This window comes from Dendrobates tinctorius, unplaced genomic scaffold, assembly GCF_039654945.1.
Source record: "Dendrobates tinctorius isolate UK_male_01 unplaced genomic scaffold, ASM3965494v1 ptg000056l, whole genome shotgun sequence".
NCBI classification, from domain to species: domain Eukaryota; kingdom Metazoa; phylum Chordata; class Amphibia; order Anura; family Dendrobatidae; genus Dendrobates; species Dendrobates tinctorius.
The window spans coordinates 16,340,915-16,365,869 of NW_027361724.1; the positions used below are offsets into that span (position 1 = coordinate 16,340,915).

Consider the following 24,955-nt stretch of genomic DNA (forward strand, 5'->3'; position numbering starts at 1 on the left):
CATGTTGCATTTGGAGAGCCCCTGATGTGCCCAAACAGTGGAAACCCCCAATTCTAACTCCAACCCGAACCCCAACACGCCCCTAACCCTAGCCCTAACCCTAGCCCTAACCCTAGCCCTAGCCCTAACCCTAGCCCTAGCCCTAACCCTAGCCCTAGCCCTAGCCCTAACCCTAGCCCTAACCCTAACCCTAGCCCTAACCCTACCCCAACACACCCCTAGCCCTAACCCTAGCCCTAACCCTAATGGAAAAATGGAAATAAATACATTTTTTTTATTTTATTATTTTTCCCTAACTAAAGGGGTGATAACGGGGGGTTTGATTTACTATTTATGGCGGTTTTTATGTTTGGCGGCTGTCGCACGCTAAAAGACGCTTTTTATTGTAAAAATAGTTTTTGCATCACCACATATTGAGAGCTATAATTTTTCCGTATTTTGACCCACCGAGTCATGTGAGGTCTTATTTTTTGCGGGACGAGTTGACGTTTTTATTGGTACCATTTTCGGGCACGTGAAATTTTTTGATCGCTTTTTATTCCGATTTTTGGGACGCAGAATGAACAAAAACCAGCGTTTCATGAATTTCTTTTGGGGGGGGTGCGTTTACACCGTTCCGCGTGCGGTAAAATTGATAAAGCGCTTTTATTCTTCGGGTCAGTACGGTTACAGCGATACCTCATTTAGGTCATTTTTTAATGTTTTTGTCGGTTTTATGCAATGAAAACTATTTTATATAAAAAATAATTATTTTTGCATCGCTTTATTCTGCGAGTTATAACTTTTTTATTTTTTTGCTGATGATGCTGTGTGGCGGCTTGTTTTTTGCGGGACAAGATGACGTTTTCAGCGGTACCATGGATATTTATATGCGTCTTTTTGATCTCGCGTTATTGCACTTTTTGTTTGGCGGTATGATAATAAATCATTATTTTTTGCTTCGTTTTTTATTTTTATTTTTTAAGGGGTTCGCTAAAGGGGTTAACTAATGGGACAGTTTTATAGGGCAGGTCGTTACGGACGCGGCGATACCTAATATGTGTACATTTATTGTTTTTTTTTTTTATTATTTTAAAAAAATGAATTTATTGGGGAATATTTTTTTTTTTTTTTACTAATTTATTTGGCGATTTTTTTTAATTTATTTTTACACTTTTTTTTAAATTTTTTTTTACTTTATTACATAGTCCCAGGTGGGACATCACTGTCCTGTGACAGATCGCTGATCTGTCACATCACAGATCACTGTGACAGATCAGCAATCTGTCACAGGCAGTGCACAAGGCTTCCTCATGCCTGCGCTTTGCAGGCACTGAGGAAGCCAGCTTCCCCAGGCCCCCGAAGGCCCCCGTCGCCATCTTGGATTCGGGGGCCTGGAGGATAGGAGTCCCCCGCAGCAGCGCTGCACATTGCGCTGCCGTGGGGGGCTCAGGGAAGCACGGAGGGAGCCCCCTCCCTGCCGATGCTTCCCTTTAACTCCCGGTACACCGCGATCGCGTTTGATCGCGGTGTGCAAGGGGTTAATGTGTCGGGGGCGGTCCGTGACCGCCCCTGACACATAGTGCCGGGTGTCAGCTGTGATAATCAGCTGACACCCGGCCGCGATCAGCGGCGCTCACCACGTGGGCGCCGCTGATCGCGGTAGACGTACTATCCCGTCCCCGGTCATACGGGCCCGGGTACCGTGGACGGGATAGTACGTCTCATGTCAGGAAGGGGTTAATGACCCAAATTGCCGCGAAAGATGGAAAAAGCGCTGCTCCTGAAGCTTCGAAAACAGAACGGGCAAGGTAGTCAATCTGACGATCGGAGGGGTTTCTGACTGAGGAACCCTGAGAAACAGACAGGAACGTTTTAGAAGCAAGACGCGATACAGGAGGGTCCACCGGAGGGGACTGTAACCAATCCTACATTAGGTCTGGATGAAAAGGGTATTTAGCCTGAGTAGACTTTTGCCCTGTGAACCACTTATGTGGCCGATCCCTAGGTTTCTGGTCGGCTGGTAAATAACCTGCGCACACGCAAGGATTTCTTAAATGAGCTAGGGTGTGCTGGAGCGAGAATATTTTCCTCATCCAACCTCAGAATCCTGTTGACTGATTCTATAAGAGAATCAAGCGACTCTTGATCAGTTGGGGGATCTGAGGGGCTGACGTGTCATATTCGAATTCAGAGTCGTGCTCGCTGTGAACCTCAGGAGAGGGGGAGCGAGAGACGGGAGTCACCGATGCTGAGACGCGAAAGTGACTAGGGGATGCGTCATGGGTCAGCTTTCTAGAGACCTGACCATCCCTTGGACGAGTATGGCCTCTGCTGGTGGACGGTTCCCGGCCGACACCAGAGCCTTCCTCTGGGGTTAAGGACGCTTTATGGCTTAAAGAGTCCTCCCGGAGGGAGAATATAGCCTGGGTCAGAGACGCAGCCACTCAGGGGTACTAAACGCAGGAGGCCAGTCAGCAGCGGCGGGACATTGGAGTGCAGGTCTGGGCGCAGTCCGGGTCGCAGTCCGTGCATAACGGATTAGTCTGTGCACTGGGTAAGGCAGACGTGCAAGTAGTACACACGGTAAAAAGCGCAGTTTGCTTCTTAACAGCCCGTTTAGCCTCCTTAGAATGAGGCATAGAGCTCCTAAAGTGTTAATGACAGTCTGTCTGCAGCTATAGGGAATGTGCCGGGAAGGGGTTAAGCTTTAATTTAAAGGTAGATGCAGCTTACCCACGGTCCTGTGCTGTGTCCCCAGGAGGAAAAACGGTGGCCCTGTGGTGTCACCCGGTATCCGGCTGTCCAGAGCAGGCATAGCGCTCATGAAAGGGTTAACGGCAGCTGAAGACATGGCCCCCGAGATTAGAATTGCGCGCCTCGTAAGTAATGAGAGGCGCCAAGAGGAGGGGGCGGCGACGTTAGCGCGGGCGGCGCTATTCAAATTGTGGCCTAGTAGGCCGGAAAAGCTGGAGACTAAATTTTTGGCCTACCCGAGAGGGGGGGCGCAATGGGGTGCTGGGGCACCGCCGCTGACGTTAAGTCAGCGCTTCTCTCAGGGGGCAGGACCCGACCCCATACTTCCACTCCTGTGCTCAGGCAGGTCGTCACTGTCAGAGGTCTTCCAGCTGCAGGTGTGTGTTTCATCTTCCGGGCGATATAGCAGAGCTGGAGGAGGTCTTAAAGGGGTATGCTCAATCGATCCACCCTGTAGTAGGGGGATGGAAAGCACTGGGGCTGATTCAGGGCATCCGAAAAAGCGCTGCTCAAGTCCTTCTCCTTGCACTCCTGTGCTACATCCTGTTGCGCTGGCCCTCGTATCCGTGGAGTACCAACCGTAAGGGAACCATCATCAGCGGAATCAGCCCCATTCGTCGCAGGAAAGTGTACGGGGAGGTATACTCTGCGTGCTTGCCTGTTGTTGGTTCGGGGGAGAGCGGGCCGTATAAAGGAACTGTCGCCCCCTTCCCTCCGTTAATTAAGAAATAAAAATTTACAGAGAATTCGAAAATAAAATAAAAACGGTGGGGTCTGAAACCAGACCCAAGTGCCTCCTACAGACACTATGCAAAGAACTGGAGAAATCTCAGCCAGCGAGAGGGTGTATACTGCAGGGGAGGAGCTAACTTTTTTCTGGTTTACTTAGTGTCCTCCTAGTGGCCAGCAGCATAACACCCACTGTCTCTGTGACCCCCAATGAGGCGTAGGAGAAAAAGCAATTTTATTAACTTAACATTTTTTAAGTTTTTGGACACACCGACAACCCAATCTGTATTTGAGCTTCATTCCTCCACCACCAGTAAATGTCTGAAAAGATTGCTATATGGGATTTCAAGACTTGTCTGGTATTCAGTTGCTCCAATAAAAATGCACACTCAGCCAAATTGAGCGTACATGCTTATATCTATTTGGCAAATTCAGGCTTCAGGCATTTTTTTTTAGTCTTTGCTCAGAACAAGATAAAAGCTTCTATCAAAAGGTGTATACAGCAGCAACGTTTCTCAGCCAAACATGGCTTCAACAGCGATATGACTATAGTGTTGTGTAGAACTAGTTTCAGGGTATATATTGCACCAGCAGCCATTGTAAAAAATCATCTTCTCAAAAATACATTTGATATGATGCTTTGTGCAGCCAAATCACAAGAAGCTGCCGTGATGGAGCAAAAATCAATGCTTGTGAATACCAAGGAACGTGACACCAACGTTAGAGACATTAACCTCTCCATTTCTTCAGATGAGCAGGGACGTCGCCTAAACCTGGATGCATCATATAGTCTGAAAAATGTGGTACCAGGGTTCAGTACTGGCTTTTAGCAAGTTTGAGAAAACTAAGTTACAACATTATGACTTGGCCCATCGGGTAGATGTTTATCCAACCAGTCTGACCGGCTTCTGAATGGCCACTCTATGCCATGTCTGCAGTTAAGGACTTTTATATAAATGTAATATCTTACGTACTTCTTGAAAGGTCCAGTATCCAACTCCACCTGCTCCTGGTTATCAATATTCTTGAACTGGACACTGAACCATGCAGTGAAGCCATGAAACGTGCCGTCACGATCCACATGGAAATGAAACTCGCCGCTCATACTCTAAAGAACAAACAAAAGGTTCTTCACTCAAAGTAACCTCTAAACAAAAAGAGCCAAATGAAAAAGTGACCTTCACCTCTAGATCTTCAACACTTAGTGTCTTCATATTCACATCTAGCAAGGTGCAAGGCTGAGACAGACAATCCTCTGGTTTTAACACATAGTCAGGTTTTGGTCTGGAAAAAAACTCTTGAATGGCGATAGGCCTGTGGTGGAAGGCAGATCCATCAGCAACCATGCTTTCTTAGCTCATTTTCGGACAATAATTTAATTTTGACTATTGTTTAAAGCAGGATTTTATGTGAATTTTTTTTTTATAAATCTGGTGATAGGGAAAAAAAAATACAAGTTGCAAGTTTCACACTAGACCCTAGGCCAAGTATTGGACTCTTAGGCTGTGTGCACACGCTGCGGATTCATCCGCGCGGATTTTGTAAAATCCGCAGGTCAAAATACCTGCGGTTTACTCTGCGGTTTTGCCCTGCGGTTTTTCATCTCCTCAATGGAGGAGATGGCAAACCGCAGCAGAATCCACAGAAAGAATTGACATGTCAATTCTTTCTGCGGATTGAAAACCGCAGATAATCCGCACCGTCTGCACTGCGGTTTTTGATTCCCATAGGGAATCATGGTACTGTACATCGCAGCAAAAACTGCTGCGGGTTCGCAGCGGCCAAAACCGCTGCGGAACCGCAGCAAAATCCACAGCGTGTGCACACAGCCTAACTTCCTCTTGTCAGATCTTCCTAAAAATTGTATTGAAGTATTTGAGAGAATTTGTTCGCAGGATTTCATATTTATATGTGCATGTAGCTCTTGTAAACACCAATCCATCAATACCGTTATTACATCACCGCTCCGATCCTTCATCCCCATAAATGAATATGTAATTGAGGCTGAAGTGCTCTCGGCACGTGGAAGCTCTTCCACTGCCTCTGTCACTGCGATTCTATTCTCCGCCCCGTGCCGCCGTCTCCTGCTTATCTGACACAATCTTTGATGTGTGATTTCATGTAAAGAAGCTGTCAGTCAATCAGAAAAAGTTGGTGCTGGAGTGACAGGCTCGGGAAGAGCTTCCATGCACCGAAAGCACTTTAGCCTCATTTACATATTCATTTAACCGCTGCCTTCTCAGGAATGGGCTGGATATAGAACAGTATGGCTGGACTTGTCTTTGAATATGGGCATATACATTCTTTGAGTGGCAAAAATCCTGCTAAGAGATCCCCCTTTAAAACTTCAGCTGAAGGTCAGACTAGTAGGTGATAGGGGCTATTTCACTATAAAAAAGGAATACATAGACCTAATACGGATTAGTTAATTTTTTACAACTTTTTAAGTGTGTGCATTGTATTTTGTTTTGGTTCTGAGTTTTCATCCAAATATGTTCAAATACAAAGGATTACCGTAACTATATTTTTTTACCATTTTGTAATGTTACCAGAGTACAGAAGACACATTTGAACTCTAAAAATGAACCATCCTATGTGCTAAAATGAATGACAAGGTCATAAGGAAATCAACGACTGTCGCTGGGTCCTGCTACTGAGACAAACATTTAGCTAATGACGACCTGGATCTGCAATACCCAAAAGTCCTAGGAAGCACAGTGGTTGGTGCCGCACTGTTTACTCTTCTGATGAATGGTTTTTACCAAGTTCTAGTTAATGTTGTGACCTCTAAGGTGCTACTAGTTATAGTATCTGGAATTGCCAAAACCTACTAATTGGGGAACGCTGCTCTACTGAATTGCCTCCAAGAGGCCATTTGGTCCTCTCTGTAATGTTTTATATTTGGAATTATGTAGTTGTCCTCCTATAGCTTTAGTGACTTTACCTATAGAAAGCCTGGATTTTAGATTGTAAACAGGATAATCATCCTGTAGTATGCAAACGTCCAACAGTGAAGGCCTGTTTGGGTTTTTTTTTTCTTTTTTGCAAACAGTGGAAAAAATGGTTTTAAGCTATGTGCACATGACGTTAGACGCCTGCGGGTCATTTTTTGTCAATACGTTAAGTTTAGAAGGAATCTGTCACCAGACTTATGGTTTCCAATCTGAGAGCAGCTTTAAACTGGGGCAGAGACCCTGACTCCAGCAGCAAATCATTTACCAGGCTTCTTGCTATAGTTTTGATAAAAATCAGTTTTCTCTGCTAGTCCACTAAGTGAAAAACTCTGACTAATCCCACCCATGTCATTGATTGATTGCTTTATGCCTACACTGTGCATAGGCAGAAATAGGACAAACAATGGTGAGGACCGGGGCTAGCCAGAGCTCATAAATTTCGAGGACTAGATAGTAGAAACTAATCACTAAGAGGACCAGCAGAGCTGCAGCATATAAAACAGTTTCTCAAAACTACAACAAGAAGCCTAATAACTGACCCAGCATTAGAATCGGTGTTTCTGCCTCTAATTTATGCTGCTCTTGGAACGATGCAAACACCTAGTGACAGATACTCTTAATGGATTTTTCATCTTCATAAATCAGTGATGTTGGATAGTGCTTAAGATAGTAATACTTTTATTTACATCTCGTTACCTTGGAGACTGACCACCTCTGCTAGACAGCAGAACATGCACAGTGCTTACAAGCTCTCTTTTTTTTTTTACTTATCTGAAGAAAATTTTGAAACTGGCCAGAATTACTGGAGAGCATCATTATCTCTTAATCCCGGCCAGCTTCAGTATAGTGCTCACAAGGTAGACTGTGGCAGTGGTCGGTCTCCTAGGCAATGAAATGTAAATACCGTATATACTCGAGAATAAACAGAGATTGTCAGCCCTTTTTTTTTTTTTTTTTTTTTTTTTTTTTTTTTTTAAGGCTGAGAGTGCCCCTCTCGGCTTATACTCGAGTCATATCGGAGGGGGAGCGGCGGTGTCAGATCATATTCAACCCCTCCTGGCACGGTCTCTGCAGCCTGTTTTAAGGGTCATGTGGTACCGCTCATTAAAGTCATGAATATGCGCATATTCATGACTTTAATGAGTGGTACCACATGACCGCTGAAGGAAGAGCTGCCAGAGACCACGCCAGGAGGGGGTAAGTATATGTGATATTCACATGTCCCCGTTCCACCGCCACGCTCCGCTCTGTCTCCCGTGTCCTCTGTCTGTGACGTTCAGGTCAGAGGGCGCGATGACGTGGTTAGTGCGCGCCCTCTGCCTGAACAGTCAGTGACTGAGGACCAGGAAGACAGAGCGGCGCGCAGCGGTAGAACAGGGACAGGTGAATAGAGCAGGTGCCAGGGTCCTGAGCCAGCGGAGACACCGGCACCTGGCCCCCATAGCGTGCCAGTGTCCCCGCCTTCTCAGGACACTGGCACCTGGCTCCCAGCGACGAGAGGAGATTATATCTTTTTTTTTTTCTTTAATTCGCAGCAGCAGCATATGGGGCCATAACCTTTATGGAGCATCTTATGAGGCCATAACTAGAGTTGAGCGACTTTGGTCGGATCGGATTTCATGAAACAAAATTTGTTTCAGATGAAACTGGTCCGACTAGGGCAAAAAAAGAGTCAGTTTCGTCCGAAACCCGACCCCAATGCAAGTCATTGGGATATAAAAGTCGGCATTGAGTGGATTAATGTCATCTGCTCAATGCCGACTTTTATTCCCCATTGACTTGCATTGGGGTCGGGTTTCGGACGAAACTCCGACTTTTTTTTGCCCTAGTCGGACCAGTTTCATCTGAAACAAATTTTGTTTCATGAAACCCGATCCGACCAAAGTCGCTCAACTCTAGCCATAACCTTTATGGAGCAGCATATGAGCCATATTTATTCTATGGAGCATCTTATGGGGCCATCATGAACTGTATGGAGCTCCTGATTCAAAATGGATATTCAAAAACATTTAACCTACTGATGTCTCATTTACTTTACTGGTATCTATTTTTAGTTTTGAACTTTACCAGTAGCTGCTGCATTTTCCACCCTAGGCTTGTACGCGAGTCAATAAGTTTTCCCAGTTTTTTTGTGGCAAAATTAGGGGGGGTCGGCTTATGCTCAAGTATATAAGGTAAATCAAAGTGTTACCATCTCAAGAATGGCTGCAAATTTTTGTAAACAGTAAGTTGCAAAAGTGCTTGTTTTTACAAGCACTGTCAACAATATCCATATATGAAGACGGGGAATAACTTTTTAACCCATTCAAGACCAGGCCACTAACCTCCGTTCCTGATCAGACCACATAAATAATTTTAAAATGTACCGTATTCCCCTTTCTGGACACTTTTCTGGTGCTTTGAATTGGCAGCAGTTTTATTTTATTTTTTACCCATTGTACCTGCTCCATAAAAGACCACTGGGGTCTTATTTTATTTTTTACCCATTGTACCTGCTCCATAAAAGACCACTGGGGTCTTATTTTATTTTTTACCCATTGTACCTGCTCCATAAAAGACCACTGGGGTGTGCATTTCAACAATAAAAAACAAAAACTCTGATTTCTCCTGTAACTGGGGCTGGAATATTAGCCCCAGTTGCAGAACAAATTCAACCTCTTGGCTCATAGCGTTAACTAGCCCTCCTCCCTAAACCCACTGGTCATTCTGTCATGAGGAGAAAGCGCTGTCAGCACTAGCTGCACTATATACACAGCGATCAGGAAGGCAGAGACTGTAATAAACCATATCTGCCTTCTCTATGTGGAGGCCAGCTGTGCCTGACATCCAGCTCCCCGCAGCTGCAGGATCTTGTGCAGCTGCCATTCAATGTAGTGATGTTTTAGAACGCCACTGCAGAATATAATGTGGACTGTTCCAATGTTTATAGTCTATGGGCGATAGTTAAGGAGTTTTAACGCTATAGATTTACAGTACATTGCTGAGCTAAAGCAATATTCTTTAGAACCAGAGCTGACACTAACAGTTTTTAAGCTGTATGAATATTGTGATTCTTTGCATATTGTACCAGTACTTCATTGTAATTCATTCTTCCTGGGGTTTTTTATTTATCTATGTAGATGTTACTATGACACTTACTTCAAGACACTGAAATCCAGGCCATAAGGAGAATCCCAAAAAAGGACTCTTGCTTCATATTCTTTGTCCGCACTGCACGGCACTAGGTGGACCCGAGCAGAGCTGGGCCACATCACTCCATCTTCCTCCAGCCATAGATCACGAGCCAAGAGAACCGACTCCAACATGAATTCAAACTGCAGAAGGAAAACTTGGAATTAGGGCTCCGGGTAAGAGGAGAATAGTGCATAACCTCAACAGCATTTATGTGACCACTGCAGACAGCATTATGTGCACTTTGGAACCTATATTTTACTTTCCCGGACCTGATTTGACAAGTTAAGAGGCTGCCATATTACCACACAACGTCTTGGACAAGCATGAGAATGTATTAGAAATGTAAGGTTTAAAAAAAAATTATATATATATATATATTTGAGCGGAGAACTAAAATGCAGATGCAAAAAAAAAAAAAAAAAAAAGAATAAGCTTTAAGCCATACCAGCAGACAAGTTCCCATCCATTCAGACACAAGGACGTCAACCTTAGTAGGCAACTGCAATTCTTCTGCCCTGTGACCCTGAACCTGGATGATGTTCGAGTATCCATTTTCATCTACCAATTTGGCCGTCTGCTCCGCGATCTCACTTGCTTCTACTGCATACACCTGTGGGCGACAGACTGCTGTGGTCACGGACAGAACAAAAAAGGCCACACTAGACGACTTAAGATATAATTCTGGCAGGCAAAAGTTATCACACAAAATTCCCAATACATCACTCGGATAGCCAAGACTCGGCAGAAACCCAAGAGAGAAAAAGCACCAGCTCAAAAGCAGATGATAGCATGAGAACAAAGAGCCAATGGTGTCTTAGAAAAGGTAACAAAATTTATTTATAAATACTTCATAAAATTCAAATATACAAATAATACACAGATACCAGTCAGTCAAAGTGCAGAGGAGGAAACTACCCCAAGGTGCCACAGTTGCTCTCAAAAAAATTGAAAAACTGGCGCATAGTTGCTACAAGCAAGGTAAGCCAGAGCAGTCAGTGTTAGGTAAAGGAAAAATCACAGTGAGAGTGGAGATGAACGCACTCCTCCTGGTGTCCGCTGTCTCTCTCTGGTAAGCCTGACATTTTTGCCTTATGGTCTACTGAGCGCTTGACTCACCTGAAGCTACTGAACGCCCGGTGTGTTCAGCTCTACTCTCACTGTGATTTTTTCCTTTACCTAACACTGACTGCTCTGGCTTATTTTGGCTTACCTTGCTGGTAGCAACTATGCGCCAGTTTTCAATCTTTCTGAGAGCAACTGTGGCACCTTGGGGTAGTTTTCTCCTGCACTTTGACTGGTATTCCGTGTATTTGTATATTTGAATTTTATGAAGTATTTATAAATAAATACATTTTGTTACCTTTCCTAAGACACCATTGGCTCTTTGCTCTCATGCTATCACCAGAATTATATCTTACAGCGGATCTGTCACCAGAACTATGCACCCAATGATGAAGGAAATATTCCGAAACGCGCATCGGGGTGCGCGTTAAAGGGACGTGGTGACCCTTAAAGGTCTATGACCAATTTTTATGCATTCCTCCACTATTGTATTGCACTTTATATAAAAAGTCACTGTGGCTTTTTTTCACATGATATGATAGCATATGTTTCTTTGCACAATGCACACTGGACTTTATATGGCAGTGATTAACTTACTATTGGTTTAATTGATATATTTATGCACATGCACTTTTTTGCTTACAGTATATAATTTTTATGCAAAGTTTCTTCACTTTTATGAGGAATACATATTGGTAAATGGTATATATAATTGGGTCCAATTTTTATTATTTTACAAATTTATGTAAAACTGTCCCCCAACGTGCACATTGTTTTTAATTGTTTTTTTATATGGAACCACCAATATAATAAAGATAATTAATTAATTATACCCTGTCTGGTCTTTTCTGGTTGATAGGTCTTATGGTTGGTTGTTTAAAGCCCCATGTTAGTGCAGCTAAAGTAGGAGCAGAACCCTAAATTCTAGCGTTGGGTCAATTACTGGCCTTCTTGCTGCTAACTCCGTTATTCCTCTCGGTGATGAGCTCCTGCTACGTAGTTGTCGATATTCATGAGCTCTGTCTATCCCTGCCACCCTCCAATGATTGTCAACTTTCTGTCAATGCACAGGGTATGAAGGAAGCTGCCAATCAATGGAAGGCACCGGGATTTCCAGAGCTCACTTTATGCTTCTCTTCGATTAGGAAGCAAAAACCTTGTGACATATTTCTTTATTTTAACTCACTTATTTAGCGCCATTAATTCCACAGCGCTTTACAGACATTATCATCACTGTACCTGATGGGGCTCACAATATAGATTCCCCATCAGTATGTCTTTGGAGTGTGGGAAGAAACTGGAGAACCTGGAGGAAACCCAAGCAAACACGGGGAGAAAATACAAACTCCTTGCAGATGTTGTCTGGTGTACATGGACTGGAGTCACATTAAAGGTAGAGTGACCATATACGAGGCTGTCAAGTTCAGGTCAAGAAACTCATAAATGGTCCTTGCTTGGACAGTGACACACAAATGTGTGAATGTAGCCATAGATCCACTCCTGATTTTGGTTAAAATCTGCAGGGGGTGGGGTGTCACCAGTCTGCTATCATCTATAAGTGCATCCTCAAGAGGACGTTAATATACTCAATATACACACTAATTGTTCCCACAGGACAGTTCCTTTAAGGTTAGGCTGGGGAGGAGTTACTTTTTTTTGCCTCGTGTCAGCAGCATTCACTCATGGTCTTCCATGTCCCCCAATGAAGAGAGGGGAAACCAGGGCTGTTGAGTCAGTAAGCCAAACCACTAACTCCAACTCCTCAATTTACCTGACCCTCAACTCCACAGCACCAGTCACAACTGAGCATGTACATAAAGTGCACACAGATTCATCTCATCAAAGACCCCACAGCACTGGTCACTACTGAGCATGTGCATAAAGTGCATCACAGATTCATCTCCACTATGACTCCACAGCACTGGTCACTGCTGAGCATGTACATAAAGTGCAGCACAGATTCATCTCCACTACGACCCCACAGCCCCGGTCACTACTGAGCATGTACATAAAGTGCAGCACAGATTCATCTCATCTACGACCCCACAGCACCGGTCACTACTGAGCATGTACATAAAGTGCAGCACAGATTCATCTCATCTATGACTCCACAGCACTGGTCACTACTGAGCATGTACATAAAGTGCAGCAGATTCATCTCATCTACGACCCCACAGCACCGGTCACTACTGAGCATGTACATAAAGTGCAGCACAGATTCATCTCATCTACGACCCCACAGCACCGGTCACTACTGAGCATGTACATAAAGTGCAGCACAGATTCATCTCATCTATGACTCCACAGCACCGGTCACTACTGAGCATGTACATAAAGTGCAGCAGATTCATCTCATCTATGACTCCACAGCACCGGTCACCACTGAGCATGTACATAAAGTGCAGCACAGATTCATCTCATCTATGACTCCACAGCACTGGTCACTACTGAGCATGTACATAAAGCGCAGCACAGATTCATCTCCACTACGACCCCACAGCAACGGTCACTACTGAGCATGTACATAAAGCGCAGCACAGATTCATCTCATCTACGACCCCACAGCACCGGTCACTACTGAGCATGTACATAAAGCACAGCACAGATTCATCTCCACTACGACCCCATAGCAACGGTCACTACTGAGCATGTACATAAAGCGCAGCACAGATTCATCTCCACTACGACCCCACAGCACCGGTCACTACTGAGCATGTACATAAAGCGCAGCACAGATTCATCTCCACTACGACCCCACAGCAACGGTCACTACTGAGCATGTACATAAAGTGCAGCACAGATTCATCTCATCTACGACTCCACAGCACCGGTCACTACTGAGCATGTACATAAAGTGCAGCACAGATTCATCTCATCTACGACTCCACAGCACCGGTCACTACTGAACATGTACATAAAGTGCAGCCCAGATCCCAGGGTGGATAAAAATCAATGTTTTTTTTTTAAAAAATAAAAAAAAAAAAAAATCGGATTTTTTTGATTTAAATCGGATTTTTTTTTCAATAAACTGCTTTTTGAGGAAAATATTTTACCATCCAAAGGTTCTTCCATCATGAGATAAAGCTGAGTTGTTTAACTCCGTAGAATAAAGGCTGTATATGTGTAACATTCACAATGCCATGCTCTTCCAGAGATTTCTGTAGGATTAGTGGGCAGTTTCTCTCCTATATTATCACAGACGCTCGCTTTACTTACTCAGTTCTTAAAACTGAATTTGACTCCGCAGAGGTCCCAGCCTCTTCTTCATGGCAAAAATGTTACAACATGAACAGAGTTGAGAAAAAGACCTTAATCCTATTGTTCTACAAACCTATGAATACAGAATCAACCCCTTCAGTGCCAAGTCCAAGAAGTTAGACAATATGTTTCTGATTGTTTGGAGTGGAATAGATCTGCACAACACAAGAAGAATGTGAATCTAAGTGTGAGAAGGAGGAAGGGCAAGCAGACAAGAAAATGAAAGTGAAACTTTGAGCACAATACTGCAGCATAGCCACAGACAGACAAGTCTGGATCTGTTTGTGTGTACGATCTGAGGTTTATTACATTCTTTCCTTATAATGGCAGCAGGCCGTAAAAGAGACCCAGTTTGGGAAGATTTTAATGAAGCTCCTTCGCCTATCGGTAAGGCAGGCATGCGTGCAAAATGCAAACGATGCAACAAAGAGATGCAAGGCCTGGTGGCGCGAATGAGGCAACATCATGAGAAGTGCGGTGATGAAGATGACCAAAGAAACACTTCTGAACAGGCAGGATCTTCAGGTTGGTAAACATTTTTATTGAATCCTATTTCTAAAGACTGAACTGTCATGTGTGAGAAAAATTATATTTCTTATTATTACTGCATGTTACTGTCATTTGGTACAGTTATGAAGAAAAACAAATATTCCTTTTGGGGCAGGGGCAGTGATGTGTTGTGTACAATAAGCAGAAATTGTATAAACAATAAAATAACAGCATTGACTTTTTTTGTTTAGGGGAATTCATGGATTCTGGAAACTATCCACCTCCAAGATCACCATCATCCTGTTCTACAGTTTCAGAGTTATCCATCCAGGATAGTGCTTCATTAGCAGCAGCAGCATCATCATCAGACACCCACAGCCACATATCACCATCACCCAAAAGGAAGAAAAAACCTTTACCTCCTGGAACCACCATAGATAGGTTTGTGATAAGAACTAGCAGATTAGAAAAAGAGTTGATTGATAAAAAAATTGCCCAGTTTATTTATGCAACAAACTCTTCTTTCCGTCTGACTGAGAACCCACATTTCATTAATATGGTTCAGTCACTGAGACCAGGATACAGTCCACCCAGCAGAGCTGATGTTGCAGGGAAACTGCTGGATCAAGTGTATGACAAGAGAAATGGAGCAATGTGCAACAGCTCTGGAGGGTAAAATTGTTAACCTAAGTATTGATGGGTGGAGTAATGTCCACAATGATCCTATTGTATGTGCTTGTATAACAACAGAAGAAGGTAAAGTCTTCCTTGCACAAACAACTGATACGTCAGGAAATGCACACACAGCAGAATACTTACAAGTGGCAGTAAAAGCTATAACGACATGTGAACAAAAATTCAAATGTCTAGTACGCAGTTTGGTCACTGACAATGCTGCAAACGTATCCAAGATGAGAAGAGATTTAGAAGAGCAGGGAGGGAATACAAAGCTGCTAATAACATATGGTTGCAGTGCTTATTTGCTGCACCTCTTAGCCAAAGACTTAAGTGTCCAGAAATAAAGGCTAATGTTGTTGAAATTGCTAAATACTTCCGTAATAATCATTTTGCTGCAGCAGCTCTGAAAAGGATGGGTGGAACCAAGCTAACGCTCCCACAAGATGTTAGATGGAACTCTGTGGTGGACTGTTTTGAGCAGTATATCAAAAACTGGCCTATTCTGATGACACTTTGTGAAGAAAATCGAGATAAAATAGATGGCACTGTCACGGCCAAAATCCTCAACATTGGGCTTAAGAGAAATGTTGAACATATGCTGAGCTTCCTGAAACCCATCTCTCAAGCTTTAAACAAAATACAGAAAAATAGCTGTTTTATTGCGGATGCTGTTGAAATTTGGAAGGAACTGAGTGAACACTTAAAAACAGAACTACACATGGACAGAATTAAATTACAAGCAGTAAACAAACGAATGGGACAAGCACTGACTCCAGCTCATTTTTTGGCAAATATTGTCAATATCCAATATCAGGGTCAAAACCTAAGTGCTGAGGAAGAGGAGTTAGCTATGACATGGGTATCCAGCAATCATCCATCTTTAATGCCAACTATAATAAACTTCAGAGCTAAGGGGGAACGATTCAAGAAATATATGTTTGCTGAAGATATTTTTAGGAAGGTCACACCAGTAAACTGGTGGAAGTCACTTAAGCGCTTGGATTTAGAGACTGTTCAAGTAATGATTTCACTTTTAACAGCAGTAGCTTCTTCTGCAGGCGTTGAAAGAATATTCTCTTCCTTTGGACTCATTCATTCTAAATTGAGAAATCGGTTGGGACCCAATAAAGCAGGAAAGCTTGTTTTTCTTTTCCAGATTATGAATAGGAACAAAGAAGAAGATGATGATGAAGATGACGACAAGTGAGCTACAGAGGACAACAGGGACAGTAGTGTTTAAGTTTTTCATGTGTCGGCTGGGCTGACAGTCTAAGTTTCTTAAAATATATATATATATTTTGTTTAGCCAAATTAGTTAACAAACATGGATGTTTGTTTAAGCAAATAACTTATGCTGTAATGTTGTTATTGTTTCAGTTGAATAAATCTATTTAAATTGTTATTAAGGTCAGGATTATTTTTCTCCTTCCTAAGTACAACAGAACAGTGGTGTCCAAATATGAATGATTAACCCATTAAACTGGGGAGAAAAAAGTAATATAAAAAGTGATTCTAAAAATCTTCATCTACTTGCATGTTAAAGTAGCAAGAACTAGTTTAGGTAGAAACTTTGATTTAAATCACTGATTTAAATCAAGCCTTACTGACTAGTGATTTAAATCGTGATTTAAATCAGTTAGATTTAAATCAAATCCACCCTGCCAGATCCTCAAATCAGGATCAGAACAGACATTTTTTAGAACTTTATAATTTTCCCAAATTATGAAAAGATTTACAGAACATCCTGCATTGTATTACTGAACCCAATTTATTATATAATGTTGGAGTCAGTCCATTTAATACAGACTCCACCAAAATGGACACAGACCTAGACTCCACAGCCCTAGAGGAAACACTGTCTTTAGACCAGGGTTTCCCAACTCCAGTCCTCAAGGCACACCAACAGATCATGTTTTCAGGATTTCCTTTGTATTGCACAGGTGAAGCAATTATCACCTGAGCAATACTAAGGAAATCCTGAAAACATGATCTGTTGGTGTGCCTTGAGGACTGGAGTTGGGAAACCCTGCTTTAGACCATAAAAAGTCTTGATGAATCAGTGCTAAAATGGTGGTGTAGTACACAGTCTTCTAGTCTTAGCGATGAACACTGCAGACCTTCACCTGGCGCTACTATACATGGTTTTCCTCCATCCTGATGAAGGTCATGTGTGGATTTAAATGTCTCTTATTTTTTCTGGATTTACTACGCTTAATAAATTTCCTTTGAACACCCCTAAACGAATTCCAAGTGATGTTTCTACATTACAGTTGACAGATTTGGTTATCCTACCTGTGCGCCACTATTTTTCCAGAAGTGCCCAGCTTCCTTTTCATCTTAAGCATAACCGACTGATCAAGTTCAAAACCAACACAATTACATCTGATTCCTAGAACTGGACATCACAATCTGACGATACGCCGAGACATGTGTGGTAGACATGGCTGCAGCAGAAATGACACTAGATCTGGGTCTACTGGCTACTGGGAATAAGGACTTATGAGGGACAGAGGCAAAGGAAAATAGTGATTTCTACATCGTGCACCATTTTCTCGTCTTCTGCCTTTATACGGAGCCAGTCCTGATCAGCGCCGCCAATTTGTTTTGTTTTTTTGGTTTTTTTTAAATGTGCAGTTTTAATAAAGGTGTGTGGCAGAACATGGCTGGAAGATTCACCATAAAGTTGTCATAAATCACAACAGAAATGTACTCCAGTCAGTGAATGGAGTACAATTCTTGCAATGGCACATCTGCATTCACACATTGTTCCTGTGCTCTGTTTCTTCGCTGCAATTGAAGCAAAAATGTAACGTTTTTCCATGGTTTTACAAAACTGCAGCAAAAATGTTTGCAATGTGGCCGCAACATGTGAACGCAGTCGAAGTCTCAGGATCAATGGGCTCGATCAATTACGACATCACCGTTCACAAGTGATGGCATATCCAAGCGACTTGTCATGACTTTACAAGACGAAAAAACTGTTTAATAACCAGACAGGTCATACACAGAGAAAAATTACTCACAATCTCAGGCTCCGCCAGCTGCGCACAGAAGCAGCTGATGATCCCAGTCCCACATCCCAGGTCCAGGATCCGTTTGCCCTTCAGGGCCATGCTGTTTTGTATTATAACATTTCTATAGGTCTCAGTACGAGGCTGATCTGACAACATTTCTAAGTGCAGTTTCTAGGGATGCAAAATGCACAGTAATTTGCCTGTTCAGTGTGTCTAGAAAGAATAGAAAAAATGTGAAGAGGCCTCACCAGAGTCTTGTAACTTCCATAGTATTCTTCATCCTGCCAGGGATCATCGATGTCAGAATCCTCTTCATCATGCACAGCACGCAAATGAGTAGCCGGTACATACCCGCAGCGATCGTTGTGCTCAACCCACCACCACTCCGCTGTCACTGCATCAAGGAGACAGACCTTATCTCCCTGGGTAAGAGTCAGCTGCAAAAAAAAAAATAAATAAAAGTAGCAACAGAAACGATATATAGAAAAAAATTAAGAGGGTAATAATACTTAGCGTTGTCCCACCTTCAGCATTTATGGCATACTGGCAAAGCAGATATCACGATGTGCGGTGCTGCGCTCACAGATAGGATGATATCCGGAGAGTAGAAAGGTTTATTTTTATTAACCAACGCGTTTCGGTGCCGGACAGGAGTCTCTCTCAAGGTGAAAAAAATTCTGGCGTTTTGATTTTTTTTCTCGCTACGCCGTTTACCTATCGAGTTAACCCTTTTTTTTTTTCTTTTTTTTTTATTGATCGATCGGGCAATTCTGAACGCGACGATACCAAATACAGTTGTGGCCAAAAGTATTGACACCCCTGCAATTCTGTCAGATAATACTCAGTTTCTTCCTGAAAATGATTGCAAACACAAATTCTTTGGTATTATTATCTTCATTTAATTTGTCTTAAATGAAAAAACACAAAAAGAATTGTCCTAAAGCCAAACTGGATAAAATTCCACACCAAACATAAAAAAGAGGGTGGACAAAAGTATTGGCACTGTTCGAAAAATCAAGTGATGCTTCTCTAATTTGTGTAATTAACAGCACCTGTAACTTACCTGTGGCACCTAACAGGTGTTGGCAATAACTAAATCACACTTGCAGCCAGTTGACATGGATTAAAGTTGACGCAAGCTCTGTCCTGTGTCCTTGTGTGTACCACATTGAGCATTGAGAAAAGAAAGAAGACCAAAGAACTGTCTGAGGACTTGAGAAACCAAATTGTGAGGAAGCATGAGCAATCTCAAGGCTACAAGTCCATCTCCAAAGACCTGAATGTTCCTGTGTGTACCGTGCGCAGTGTCATCAAGAAGTTTAAAGCCCATGGCACTGTGGCTAACCTCCCTAGATGTGGACGGAAAAGAAAAATTGACTAGAGATTTCAACGCAAGATTGTGCGGATGGTGGATAAAGAACCTCGACTAACATCCAAACAAGTTCAAGCTGCCCTGCAGTCCGAGGGTACAACAGTGTCAACCCGTACTATCAGTCGGCGCCTGAATGAAGAGGGACTGTATGGTAGGAGACCCAGGAAGACCCCACTTCTTACCCTGAGACATAAAAAAGCCAGGCTGGAGTTTGCCAAAACTTACCTGAAAAAGCCTAAAACGTTTTGGAAGAATGTTCTCTGGTCAGATGAGACAAAAGTAGAGCTTTTTGGGCAAAGGCATCAACATAGAGTTTACAGGAGAAAAAAAAAAAAGAGGCAAAGAAAAGAACACGGTCCCTACAGTCAAACATGACGGAGGTTCCCTGATGTTTTGGGGTTGCTTTGCTGCCTCTGCCGCTGGACTGCTTGACCGTGTGCATGGCATTATGAAGTCTGAAGATTACCAACAAATTTTGCAGCATAATGTAGGGCCCAGTGTGAGAAAGCTGGGTCTCCCTCAGAGGTCATGGGTCTTCCAGCAGGACAATGACCCAAAACACACTTCAAAAAGCACTAGAAAATGGTTTGAGAGAAAGCACTGGAGACTTCTAAGGTGGCCAGCAATAAGTCCAGACCTGAATCCCATAGAACACCTGTGGAGAGTTCTAAAAATGGCAGTTTGGAGAAGGCACCCTTCAAATATCAGGGCCCTGGAGCAGTTTGTCAAAGAAGAATGGTCTAAAATTCCAGCAGAGCATTGTAAGAAACTCATTGATGGTTACCGGAAGCGGTTGGTCGCAGTTATTTTGGCTAAAGGTTGTGCAACCAAGTATTAGGCTGAGCGTGCCAATACTTTTGTCTGGCCCATTTTTGGAGTTTTGTGTGAAATGATCAATGTTTTGCTTTTTGCTTCATTCTCTTTTGTGTTTTTTCATTTAAGACAAATTAAATGAAGATAATACCAAAGAAATTGTGTTTGCAATCATTTTCAGGAGGAAACTGAGTATTATCTGACAGAATTGCAGGGGTGTCAATACCTTTGGCCACAACTGTATGTGTATGTTTGATTTTTTTTTTTATTGTTTTATTTTAATTGGGGCAAAAGGAGGGGGGGGGGGAATGACTTTTTTTTTTTTTTTTTTTTTACTTTTGGCATGCTTCAATAGCCTCTATAGGAGGCTAGAAGCTGCCACAGCTGGCTCTCCTCTCCTACATAGAGGTGATGCATATATCACCTCTAGGTAGCAGAATGACAGCATTGCAATGAGCACCGACCACATTGGTGTGAAGGACCCGTCAGCGAAACTTGACAAAACAAGAGAGTGCTGTGCCAGCAGCTTCAAAGACTGACCGAGCAAGATTATCAATCTGTCGATCGGTAGGGTTTTTAATAGACGAGCCGTCAGACAAAGACAAGAGAGTTTTGGAAGGGAGACGTGATATGGATGGATCCACTGCAGGGGACTTTGTCCACTAAGGGTAGGGGCAAAGGGGTACCCCGCTTCCAGCGGCTTTTGCCCTGTGAATCGCTTGTCCAGGCAACTTCTATGCCTCTGAACAATGTCCATAAACTCAGGGAGGTTAGCAAAGACCCTGTGAGGACGTTTGGTCCTTTTAAAGGACACAGTGTGATCCGGACTAGTTCCAGGCTCTTTGTCTACTCTCAGAGCCTTATTGACCGCTTCAATGAGAGAATCTAGAGATTCCTGGTACTCTAGCGAGTCCAGGTCTATGGCCACATCTGACTCATTCTGAGTCATGCTTGCTGCAAACCCCTGGTGAGGGGGGAGCAGGAAACAAAGCTTGTGGACGCCAAGGCACCGGAATGCCTGGGGGACGAGATATGGGGACGTTTCCTAGAAGATTGCACGTCTTCTGCTGCTGTCCAGCCCCTGTCTGAGGAAGACTCTCGCATGGTTGAAGGGCCTTCTACACAAGGCAAACTGATGCCCTGGCTTGAAGAGGAATCACGGAAGGATTCTTTAGCTTTAGCCAGGGAAGCCATGGACTGCCAGAGATGTGGCCCACGCGGGTGGGTTAGGTCCAATAGGGTCGGCATTAGCGGAGGGCTCCTGTGCACATGAAGGGTCGCAGGCTGCACAGACTGCAGTACGGTGTCTCCATGGTAGTGGGGCATGAGGCATACACCACTGTGTGTGTCTTATTAGCCTTCTCAGAAGCCTTTGACTGAGACATATTGGCCTGTGAATGCTGCTTAGAGGCTACCTCAGGGAAGGGGTTAAGCGTTGTCCAGTTTGCCCAGGTCCTGTGTCCATGCCCCCAGAGATGGTAGTCCGCGCTGCTGTGTATAAGGTGCGTCCCTAGCCTGTAGTCACACATGTGGTGACAGTGCGGTGGCCGGTGAAGGAGGAAGTGATGGCCCGAGAATAAATCGGCGCTTCTCATGAGGAACGAGAAGCGCCAGAAAATGTGGGCGGAGTCAGAGCAGGGATGCGGACGCAGCGCTTCTCCTTCAGAGCAAGAAGCGCCTAAGACATGGGCGGAGCTAGGCCTATCCTGGCCAGAAGCCGGGAACTAGATTTGCGGCGACAATCGCGCGATGGGAGAGCCGACAGCAATGCCTGCAGACAGGACACCTATCCCCCTGAGGGCCCGGACCATCCCTGTACCAAGGAAGGAGCCCTCCTGCCGACGCTGCGGTTACTTACAGGCCAGATGCAGCAGAGCCTGGTACGCAGGTGAAGCACCACAGCTCAAATTGTTGGCCGTACAGATCACCCTCAATCCGCCATCCCTTTGATAGGGAGGTGGAGAAGGCCCATTCGCCTACTTCCATCATCCACTTTCGAATGGGGCTGCACAGACGCCACTGGAAGCTTCTGCGTATTCCGTGGAGTCATCCTTTAGGGTGGTGGTGGTGGGGCATTTTGACCGGCTGAAGGCCTGGCTCCAGAAGGGGGTACATGGAGGTCACACCCCATGTTCAATCTGTTGTCGGTGTGGGGAGAGCGGACCCATCGCCCCTAAGGTGAGCTCAGACACGGCACTGAGGTGGTGCAGGAGGGGGTACAGGGAGTCGACACTCCACGTTCCTGCCTGTTGATGATTTTGGGAGATCGGGACCTTGAAAGGCTCCGTTGCCCTTTCAATCCATAGGAGAAAAGTAAAAAATAAAAATAAAATAAAGTTTGGGTCTGATGCCAGACCCAAGTGCCTCCTACAGACGCTAAGCAAGAAGTGGTTCAACTTAAAGCCAGCAGAGGGTGTACACTGCGGAGGAGGAATTAATAACTCTGTATATTTGCTTAGTGTCCTCCTAGTGGAAGTAGCATAACACCCATTGTCCTGTGTCCCCCAATGAGGCGAAGGAGAAAGCTTTTAATTCCTGTTCTCCATTGTGGAGATATTAACTTATACAATTTAAGTTATAATTTATGTTATAGTTCAGCTGGGTATTACTAGACCATCCTGTCTTCACTGGTCTCTGCAGCTACTATGTAGAGATACAGTAGAGCTGAGTTACGGTATATATAATTACAAACACTTCCATATCTCATCTCACGGTAGTCAGTGAGAGGAAGGTGAAAGAAGACAGCACTGTGAGATGAGATCTGGAAGCGTTTGAAACGATGCATTTCTTCACAGCAGCTGTAGAGTTATGTATCAGAGGTGACTTATGCATCTTTTTTTTTTTTTATATTACTTATATTAGAGCAGCTGTTGGACATTACTGTGGAAAATCCACATCAAAATCTGATGCATTTCCCTGACAACGATAGGTTGGATTTGTTATAGAAGTATCCAAAGCTAACCTAATCCATTCACAAAATATGAACTTAGCCTTAAAGTGGTGGACTAAAGGTTTGAATTGCTTAAAGACAGCAAATCCAGCACCGCTTAGGCCTCTTTCACACATCAATTTTTTGCCAGCCGCAATCCGTCATTTTTTGAAAAAAAAACGGATCCAGCGCTGAATCCGTTTTTTTTGTCATAGACTTTTATTAGCGACGGATTGTGACGAATGGCCACACGTTTCATCCGTCATCCGACGGATCCGTCGGAAAATCTTTGTCCATCAGGTGGACAGCAACGGATCCAGCGCCGTCTGTCGTTTGCTATAATGGAAGCCTATGGGCGCAGGATCCGACGCGGTTCGTCAAAAGACAGAATCCAGCGACGGAATCCGTCTTTTAAAACTGAGCCTGCCCGGAAAATATATTTTCCTTTAAATTAACCCCCACAGCTGCATTTTCCTTTCCAGCGCCTAAAAAAATTCTCCCTCTTTCAGTTTTTTGCAATCTTCACAGGATCCGTTTTTTTCACACTTTGACGGATTGTGACTGATAGCAAAAAACTGATGTGTGAAAGAGGCTTTACCCACTGCTGCTCCAGTACTGCCTCGCCGCTGCCCCCAGCTGGTCACATGGCTGCAGCAGTGACATCACGCTGATCTCTAAACACAGTAAAGTGTCAGCACTAGAACATGGTAGGTCAGTAATACTGAATATAAGCTTTCAGGTTAATAAAACTGTAAGGCTAAGTGCACACGTAGCAGAAAATTTCTGTTCAAAAACCTGACTCCCTTCCCAGAAACCGCATCTTTTTTGTCTTCGCGTTTTTTGCACTGTTTTTGCGCGTTTTTTCAAAACGCATTGAACAAGCCAGAAACGTGGAAAAATCCGCAAAATTAATGAGCATGCTGCGTTTTTTACCGCGATGTGTTTTTTTCGCGGTAAAAAACGCATTAATGTGCACAAAAAGTGCAAAATGAATAGAAATGACTAGGAAGCTTATTTTTAGCGGTTTTATAGTGAAAACCGCTAAAAAAACGCTGTGTGTGAACACAGCCTAAATTCCATTTAAAGGGAACCTAATACCACTTTTAGCATAAATCAACTAAAACTATCACCTTATTCAGTGCCTGGGCTGCATTTCATAAATGCTTACATAACCCCCTGTATAACCCTCTAAAAACCTTTTTACGTTTTAAGTCGTGTCGGTCCGATGGGCATGACTCCATCCCTTCCCCCCAGCTGCTGCTCGATGCTTTCCATCTTTAAAGGGATTCTGTCACCCCATTTTAGCCCTATAAGCTGCGGCCACCGCCATCAGGGGCTTATCTACAGCATTCTCTAATGCTGTAGATAAGCTCCCGATGTAACCTGAAAGATAAGAAAAACAACCGCGCCGGACCCGGACACCCATAGGACCGGACCCCCGGGTGAGTATAATCCAACTCGTTTTTCTCATCTTTCAGGTTACATCAGGGGCTTATCTACAGCATTACAGAATGCTGCAGATAAGTCCCTGATGGCGGTGGCCGCAGCTTATAGGCCAAAAATTAGGTGACAGATTCCCTTTGACATGGAAGACGCCTAGTGTCATCCACATTGCCGGGCGAAATTTTCGGCCTTTAAGCAGATATAACGGCTCGTGCCTGTGCACCATGCTTTGCCCTAATGCGGGCAGAGCGGAAAACATAAGTGCGCGAGTGCAGCAGTAGGGCAGAGCATATTACACAGGCAA

The 24,955-nt window shown here is 43.8% G+C and overlaps 1 protein-coding gene across 5 annotated transcripts in view; it reads right to left on the reverse strand.

Annotated features, from left to right (window-relative positions):
* PRMT2 (protein arginine methyltransferase 2) overlaps nucleotides 1-24,955 on the reverse strand; it is a 50,129-nt gene that overhangs the window by 22,514 nt on the left and 2,660 nt on the right. For 3 of the 5 annotated variants that reach the window (XM_073577542.1, XM_073577543.1, XM_073577544.1), the window contains exons 2-7: nucleotides 18,343-18,531; nucleotides 18,104-18,265; nucleotides 10,039-10,203; nucleotides 9,558-9,733; nucleotides 4,650-4,779; nucleotides 4,440-4,573 (exon numbers count right to left, since the gene is read on the reverse strand). In XM_073577542.1, coding sequence (XP_073433643.1) covers nucleotides 4,440-4,573; nucleotides 4,650-4,779; nucleotides 9,558-9,733; nucleotides 10,039-10,203; nucleotides 18,104-18,265; nucleotides 18,343-18,531 — 956 coding nt within the window. The remainder of the gene's footprint in view (nucleotides 1-4,439; nucleotides 4,574-4,649; nucleotides 4,780-9,557; nucleotides 9,734-10,038; nucleotides 10,204-18,103; nucleotides 18,266-18,342; nucleotides 18,532-24,955) is intronic. The other 2 variants (XM_073577545.1, XM_073577546.1) reach the window with 2 other exon arrangements.